At 58.0% G+C, this 8,182-nt stretch overlaps 1 protein-coding gene across 1 annotated transcript; it reads left to right on the top strand.

Annotated features, from left to right (window-relative positions):
• The first annotated feature begins 6,233 nt into the window (after positions 1–6,233).
• Positions 6,234–8,176, top strand: LOC104858431 (carbonyl reductase [NADPH] 2). Its single transcript, XM_010618667.1, has 8 exons — positions 6,234–6,326; positions 6,777–6,874; positions 6,957–7,111; positions 7,203–7,245; positions 7,327–7,426; positions 7,524–7,588; positions 7,817–7,934; positions 8,007–8,176. The coding sequence occupies exons 1-8, from the start codon at positions 6,275–6,277 to the stop codon at positions 8,108–8,110; spliced, it is 735 nt and encodes a 244-aa protein (XP_010616969.1). The 5' UTR covers positions 6,234–6,274; the 3' UTR covers positions 8,111–8,176.
• The last annotated feature ends 6 nt before the right edge of the window (positions 8,177–8,182 follow it).

The following is an 8,182-nucleotide window of genomic DNA, read 5'->3' as shown; positions in this document are numbered from 1 at the left end:
AACCTAAGGCCAGCGGACTGCGAGCAGCTTAGTGAGAGCGTGTCTTAAAATTAAACATACTCAGGGTTGGGGACGTGGCTCAGTGCTACTGTGGTGCCTGAGTGGTAGAGCATCCCCTCTACGAAGAAAAGAAAACTCCTGATGGCCGGGCGTGGTGGCACTTGCCTGTAAACCCAGCACTTGGGAGGCTGAGGCAAGAGGATCGCTGTGAGTTGGAGACCAGCCTGGGCTACACAGTGAGTTCCAGGTCAGTCTCAACTACGTAGTGAGACCCTGTCTCAAAAAACCAAAAAAAAAAAAAAAGAAAAGAAAACTCCTGGAAGAAAATGTCCAAAGTGAGCCATAGTAGCACACAGATAATCTCAGCCACCTGGGACTCAGAGGCAGGAGGATCTCAAATTAGGGACCAGCCTGGGTACCTTAGTGAGACCCATGTCTCAGCAGAAATGAAGCAAAACACAAACGGCCTGGGGATGTGGCTCAGTAGTGAAATGGAACCTAGCACCCAAGAGGCCTTGAGTTAGAACGCAGGACAAGAGGTGGCGGTGGCGGGGAGGGGGGTCCAAAAGAGAAAGAAGTAAAATTCAAGATCTTACACATAGAAAATCCTAAGTTATTCACAAAATAATTGTTGGAGCTAATAGAATTCAGCAAAGTTGCAGAACACAAGATCAACAGATAAAAACCATGTTGAATGCATACAGTAAGAATGAACAACTAAAAATTACACTTCAGACAACAATTTTATTTAGCATCTAAAAGAATAAAATAGGGCTGGGGATTTAGCTCGGTGGCGCCGCCACCTACCTCAAAAGCTCAAGGTCCTGAGTTTGACCACCAGTACCAAAAAAAACAAAACAAAAAAAGAATAAAATATTGAACAGCAAATTGAACCAAGCAGATGAAAGATTTGAACACTGAAAACTGTAAATTGTTCCTGAAAGAATAAGAGGAAAAGAAAAGTGATCCTGTGTCAGGATCTGGAGGGGGAAGAGCGCCCCAGGCGGGGCTGCCCACGCCGGGCACTGGGGACATCTGTCCAGCCGTGGTCACTTACAGTGAGAGGAGTCAGGCATGAGTCACTGCCGCAAGCCAAGGCTGGGCAGATGGCACACGCGGGTCTGCTGCTGCAGAGGACACTGCGGGACACACATCGGGCTGCTTGTGACTGCTCCGCTTGCCCTGGGCAATGCTGGACAGCTCCTCAGGAGCCAGCACCACAAGGACAGAAATGGGCCCAGGCTGGACTGTCTCCTGGGGAGGGGCTGCGGATTCCCAGGACTCATAGGCTGGGGGAAGGATGGCCCTGAGGGTGGGCTGAGCAGAAAGGGCCGTGAGCAGCCAGCAGGGTCCTGCAGGGAGACCTTCACTACTTTTTTTTTTTGGTTTTGTTTTTTTTGTTTTTTTTTTTTGAGACAAGGTCTCACTATGCAGTTGAGACTGACCTGGAACTCACTGTGTAGCCCAGGCTGGTCTCAAACTCATAGCATCCTCCTGCCTCAGCCTCCCGAGTGCTGGGATTACAGGCATGTGCCACCACACCTGGTTTCCCTCCCTACTTTTTGTTTGTGTTTATTTTTTGAGACAGGGTCTTGCTGCTTTACAGTTCAGCCTGGACTTGAACTCACATGTAGCCCAGACCAGCCTCAAACTTGCCTCAGCCTCTCAAGATCACTTTGCCTCCCTACTCCAAGATCTGCAGCCCACAGCCTGGGTCTTCTCCCCTCTAGCCCCCAAGGCAGTGCCCACAAGAGGTGTGGGCTCAATTTCCTGAGGAGGGAAAGGGGTGCACACAGGGCAGCTTTCTAGCGGGGTGCCCTGCCCTCCTCTCCCCTGTACCTGGGCTAATCTTGCCAGAGGCTGGGCGGCTTTTCCCAAAGTATCTTCTTACTCTTGCACAAACTCCCACAGCCCCCTCGGAGCACCCCACCCAGGGATAATCCAGAGCACAGCAGCCCTTGCAGTGTACGGAAGCGGTCAGTGTCTGGGAAGGCGGCCAGCTGGGGCCCTGTGCAAGTCCACGCCTCAGAATTGTGTCATAATCCCATTATATAACGGGGTGAGGGGAGCCAGGCCTCTCCCAGAGAACTCCTGGGGGCAGCTGCCCACTCTGGGACCAGGGAGCCCCGGAGGTGGGACCCCAGCTGGGCACGGGAGTCGAACCTAGGCTGCTGCCTAGGGGGCTTTTCACACCTAGAAGATAAAGGTGGGGGCAGGACACCCAAGAAACGTGTGGATCCTAGCCAGTGCCAGACATGGCCCTGCGCCCAGGACACCTCTACACTCAGCCCTCCCTGGACTCCTGGGGCAGCTTGAGCCCCAGGTCCCCCTGAAGGAAGCACTGAGGCTCAGAGGGCAGGACCAGGACCACAAGGGCCACCCATGCATCAACTCTGGGGACAGTGGCCTTTTGGGGACCAGGCCACGTGGGACTGTTCAGAGAGCTGGCTGGACCAGCCAGGTGCCTGTCAGAAGACCTGGGCTACATGTGCAGGAGGCCCAGGACCCGCACGGCCTTGGGGTGGCTCTGGGCGCCCCCGCTGCACAGAGCCCAATCCCACCTGGGACAGTTACTCTCAGAGGCCTCAGCCAGGAGGCCAGTAGCCACCTAGGCACAGGGGACTGGGGGACAGTCACCTCAGGGACACTCTGTGGCCCATGTGCCCTCAGGTGACCTCCAGCAGGACACTGGGCCTGGGACAAGGTCGTGACCACGCCTGGCTACTAGCTGTCGCTGGGCATGAAGAGTGACCCCACTGACTTCATCCTTGTGTGTCAGTGCTTGCGGCAGCAGCTACTCACGGGGGACTCTGCCTGTGTGTGCTGTGTGAGGGTGTGCACATGCCCTGTGTCTGGTGTGCCTTGCTCCTGTGTGTCCATATGGCCCTCGTACTTGCTCACCCGTGCCTGTGTGTGAGTGCACACACGCAAGGCTCAGAGCCAGGGGGACCTGAGCAGCTGTCTGCTCTTGCTAGGGTTTCTGGAACTCTCTCCCCAGCAGCCGCCACCTCCCTGCTCTGAAATTGCCTGGGTCCCTTGAGCCCAAACAGTCTTACAGGATCCACGCTGCCTCCCAGGGCCTGAGCTCAGGCAGCAGCTCCGTGGTCCAGGCAGCTGCCCCAGGGCTCCCTCTTGCCCTTGAGTCCACTTGTCCCTAGCTCACATGGTGCTGGCCCGCACCGCCCCCATCCAGCTTTCTGTGACCTCGGGGGAACCTGGGGTCCAGTTTCAGGTAGGCTGGCCACATTCACCCTCTTCACCTAAGAGTGGGAAATGCTAATAAAAGCTCCCTCCTGGCGCGGGGAGGGTTCAAGAGGAAGAAATGAGAGAGAAAGCTCAGAGGCTTCTAGAAGGATTCTGTCCAGGTGCCGCTCCAGCCCTGCCTGTGTCCTGGAGGGGCCCCTCACGCGTGCCCTACAGCTCCCTGGCTCCCGGGGGCCCCTGAGGAGGCCAGAGCCCGATTGCTACCCCTGCCCTGGCCGCACCTTCACTCTGAGGCCCCGGCGGCCTTCACCGTGCTGGATGCCCGTGTGTACACACGCATGGCACAGGGGTGGGTGTGTCTCTGCCTGTGCAAGTGCCCAGTTTCCCTCCCCAAGGTGCCCCCCGCCTTCCTCTGAAGCTCTGGACAAGGACACGCACGGTGCCTGGTCTGCTGTCCAGCGGCCTGAGGTGGCCAGGCCAACCCAGCTCTGCCCTGACCAGCTTTGTGACCGTGGACAGGAAGCTGACTCCAACTCCAGCCTGTGCCCTCGACTGGGCACATATCCGTGACCCAGTGCCAGCCTTCTGGACTGGGGCACAGCTTTGTGAGAACCACAGTGGCATGAAGGCCCCAAGGATGGAGTGCACAGAGCCCAAGAGATAGGACCTAGGCCCTGTAAATGGGCTTTAACTGGAAGAAGGGACTGGGCAGATAAAATTGAAGGAGTCCTTCCTCCCTTGCCAGAGTGACAGCTCCTTCCTGGAGTCACAGTGGGGCCCAGGAGGTAGGGGTACTGGGTTTTCAGCACTTGGTCACCTGGCCAGTTCTAGGGGCAAGACACATGCAGTTTGGGGGAAGACACCTGCATTCCTGAAAGATTCCCGTTGGCCGCCTGACCCACGGGCCAGGACCACAGTGGTGGGTGGGAAAAGCCACCTGGAAGCCCCTAGAACCGCGCCACCCCCTCAAAGCATAAAGCAGAGCCACACATTCCTAGAATGGTTTCAAAGATTCAGGTCACCACGCAGAAGAGAACAGGCAGGATGGTGGCTCCTGCCACATTCCGGCTAGAACCCCTCCTCCGCTGTGCTGGAGACAGTGGGCAGACCCCGGGAAGTGACATGAAACAGTCAGGTGGTGACCGCTGAGGCTGGAATATCTTAGGAGAAACTGCTACGTGAGCAGAGCCCCAGCCCCAGCTGTCTCGGCTTCCAGGTCCACGTGACAAGGCCAGGAGCCTCTGTCCCCTCACTGCGCACACCACGCGGGACCCGGGCATGGGTGTGGGTGTGGGTGGGCGCCGGCTGCAGGTGTGACGGTGTGGTTAAGACAAGACCTGTGTCCCAGAGGGCAGGAAATACAGCCTGCACACACTTTGGGACATTCCTTCCACAGAGAAGGCAGGGTGCCTCGAAGGGCCCTGGGCTGTGGGGAAGCACGCACTGCCTCTGGGCATGCTCGTGGGCCTGATCCTGCAGCTTCTGAGGCCAAGAGTGAGCGAAGGCCAGGCACGCAGCCAGCACATCCAACAGCACGTGACCAGGGATGCTGCTAGACCACTCGGCAGTGCCCTGCAGGTAACTCCACAGACCCACAACCACTTTTTCTTTCTTTAGTTTCTGTGTGTGTGTGTGGAACTGGGGATTGAATGTAGGGCTTCACAATGAGCTACATTCTGGCTCTTTCTTATTTTTTTGTTTTGAGACAAGAGGATCCCACTATGTGAGTTACCTAGACTGGGCTCAAACTTGTGATCCTCCTGCCTCAGCCTCCATTGGCATTTTGGAGTAAGCTATAACATTCTCCATAGATTACTCTTTTCAACTGAAGGAGTAGTTTATGTTGGTTCTGGGACCCAGAGAACACTTGACCACAGGCCACCAAGTCACCACGTGGACCTTGGGTGTGGTCTGATCCATTACAGCACACAATTGGGAATCTGGAAAGTTCCTGGCCCAGGCAGCGCCTGGAGATACGAATGTATTGCACCAAGGAGCTGCCCAGATGTCCCGAATCCCTGACCCGCCGTGACCCCCGGGACAGTGCTGTTCCTCCATGAACACTGTCACACACAGTGGGAGGTGCTTAGGACATACAACAGATAAACTTCCAGAGGTGGCACTCGGGGGAGGGCATATTGAGTCCTCTGCTTGTCTTGCCAAACTGCCCCAAAGCCAGCAGCTCTGAGGTGGGGAGTTTCTGCAGGGGGTCAGGTGGGACTCCTGGGCAGGACAACCCCTTCAGTTTTTAAGTTCCACTGCAGAGGGAAGGATGGTGTCTAAGCAGGGTCCCCCAGGGAGGAGTCCCATGCTAACAGAGGGCAAGTGAGAGACACCTGGGAGGGGACAGGTGAGGGCTCTGGAGGCTCGGTAACCCCCGGAGTGGGAAGGGGTCACCAGCTGAAGCGGCAGGTGCCCTTGGCCAGCACCTCGGGCCAAGGCCATCTGCCCCAGCTAGCTCAGGAATGGTCTCACTGCCACTTGGTCAAAGGGTAGCCGTCCCCACCCAGGGCAGCAGACCCAGTCAGGGACGCTGGAGCAGAGCTGGAGCTGCCATGGGGTGTGGACGGCCACCCCACACCCCACACCCACGGCACAGCTGCTCTGGAGTACCAGGCTGTCAGAGAGGCAGGGCTCCCGCTTCCCGTGAGCATTTCAGGGAAACGCTGCCATCCGGAATAGACAACTGGCCCCCCAAAGCCACAAAAGTTCTACTTTCCTAGGGTTAGGATGCGGTTTAGTGGAAAAACATTTTCCAAGCATGACAAAGGCCTTGAGTGGGGTCCCCAGTAAGGTAAAATATCAAATCAAAACAAAACGAAATCCCACCCCCTCGCGCTGCTCCGCTCTGCACCCTGAGCCCATGTCCAAGACCTCTCCTGGTCTTCTTTCCACTCATTTTGCAAACCCCAGTATAGAGATTTGGCTGGAGGGTCGAGTGAGTGAGGGCCACTCCACAAGAGTAATGATACCCTCCGAATCCTGCCTGCCCCTGGCCACACCCCTGTCCCGCCTGCCAGTACAGACTATATAAAACCCAGACCAACCCTCCCTGCCAAGGATCAACACCATGAAGCTGAATTTCAGCGGTCTGCGAGCCCTGGTAACAGGGGCGGGGAAAGGTGAGTGCAGCAGGAGCTGCGGGTTGCCAGAAGCTGGGGAGAGCAAGGGTGCTCAGCCCAGACGTGACGAGGACCCAAGGGGACTCTGTCACAAATTTCCCCCCAAGCACCCAAAACTACACCACCCAGGCAGAGCTGCTCCCCAAACCTGGCTGGAGTCCCGCTGAACCAAGATGCCAACAAAACCCACTGAGGAGAGGGAGCTGGCTCTGCTCCAGGGCAGCCCTAAACCTGAGCTGGGCAACTGGGGATCCTCCCTTGGGCCCACTGGGAGGCAGCTGCCTGCAGGGCTCCCTCACCTGATTCCGATCAGCTGGGCCTCTGATCTGGGCCATACAGGATCCGGGGCCACCAGCAACTTCAGGGGCTGACCTCCTCACCCCCACACGCTCCCCTGACACCAGCAGTGGCCAGGCTCCCAGTACCACATAGCCTGCGTCCGCCTTGCAGGGATTGGCCGGGACACTGTGAAAGCCCTACATGCGTCAGGAGCCAGGGTGGTGGCTGTGACCCGCACCAATGCTGACCTGGTCAGCCTCTCCAAAGAGGTGAGTCAGGGGACCCCAGCGCCGTAGTCTGCACCCCACCCATCACTCATGCCTCAAGGGCCACCCTACAACATCTCCACAGTGTCCTGGGATAGAACCCGTGTGTGTGGATCTGGGCAACTGGGAGGCCACGGAGCAGGCACTGGGCACTGTGGGACCTGTGGACCTGCTGGTCAACAATGCAGCCGTGGTTGTGATGCAGCCCTTCCTGGAGGTCACCAAGGAGGCCTTCGACAGGTGGGAAGCCATGGGGACCACGACAGGGTTGGGGAGGGCCGCTGAAGCCAGGATTGGGGAGTCAGGTGCTCACGGTCCATCTCACTGCCAGGTCCTTCAATGTGAATCTGCGTTCGGTGCTTCAAGTGTCCCAGGTGAGCCAGTAGGAAGTGTGGCCTGGTGCCTGCTGGCTGCGCGGGTGGAGGGGTGAGCTGTCCCCAACTCTTGGCTTCCAGATCGTAGCCCGGGGCATGATTGCCCGAGGAGCACCAGGATCCATTGTCAATATCTCCAGCATGGTGGCCTACGTAACTTTTCCCAACCTGATCACCTACAGTGAGTGCACCCCACCCAGCGAGAGGCCTGGGCTGCAGGGCCCACCCTCCTGGGAGAGAGTCCATCCCGAGTGGTCTTTGGCTTGTCCTTCCAACAGGCTCCACGAAGAGCGCAATGACCATGCTGACCAAAACAATGGCCGGGGAGCTGGGGCCTCACAAGGTGAGTGTGGGGGCGGAAGCTGGGCGCTGACTGAAGGGGCCAAAGGCAGGTACCGGGGCCAGGGAAGGACTTTGAGGATGCCGTGGGCCCAGCCTGCCTCCACGGAGGCATCTGAGCAGTAGGGCCAGGTTTCAGCTGAACACAGGAAGCTCAGTCCTGGGAGCGCGCAGGGGCCACCCAGGGGTCTAACCCACGGCCTGAGACTACAAACCCCGCCCCTGGCCCCAGATACGCGTGAACTCTGTGAATCCTACTGTGGTGCTGACCGATATGGGCAAGAAAGGCACGTCCGATCCCGAGTTCCGCCGAAAGCTGATGGAGCGTCATCCACTGAGGAAGTTTGCAGGTGAGGGGGACAACGGGGTTTTGCGCCTGGGAGAAGGGGAGCCACCGCCCTGACTTGCTCGCCACTCTGCAGAGGTGGAGGACGTGGTCAACACCATCCTCTTCCTGCTCAGCGAGCACAGCGCCTCTACTACCGGCTCGGGAATCCTGGTGGACTGCGGCTACCTGGCTTCCTAGGACGGCCCAGGCTCCGTGCCACCAAGACGATCTCCCCAAACACGCGCCAGCGCCTGACCTGCCCCGCCACGG

The sequence above is a fragment of the Fukomys damarensis genome, unplaced genomic scaffold (genome assembly GCF_012274545.1).
Source record: "Fukomys damarensis isolate Sample0158 unplaced genomic scaffold, DMR_v1.0_HiC HiC_scaffold_23, whole genome shotgun sequence".
Taxonomy (NCBI): domain Eukaryota; kingdom Metazoa; phylum Chordata; class Mammalia; order Rodentia; family Bathyergidae; genus Fukomys; species Fukomys damarensis.
Note: the sequence above shows the minus strand (reverse complement) of the source record. Positions and strands in the feature narration are given on the sequence as shown.

Coding starts and splice junctions, on each gene's coding strand:
- LOC104858431 (XM_010618667.1), top strand. CDS start 6,275: ATGAAGCTGAATTTCAGCGGTCTGCGAGCCCTGGTAACAGGGGCGGGG. Junction 7,112..7,202: donor ACCAAGGAGGCCTTCGACAG/GTGGGAAGCCAT, acceptor TCTCACTGCCAG/GTCCTTCAATGTGAATCTGC. Junction 7,589..7,816: donor GGGAGCTGGGGCCTCACAAG/GTGAGTGTGGGG, acceptor CCCTGGCCCCAG/ATACGCGTGAACTCTGTGAA.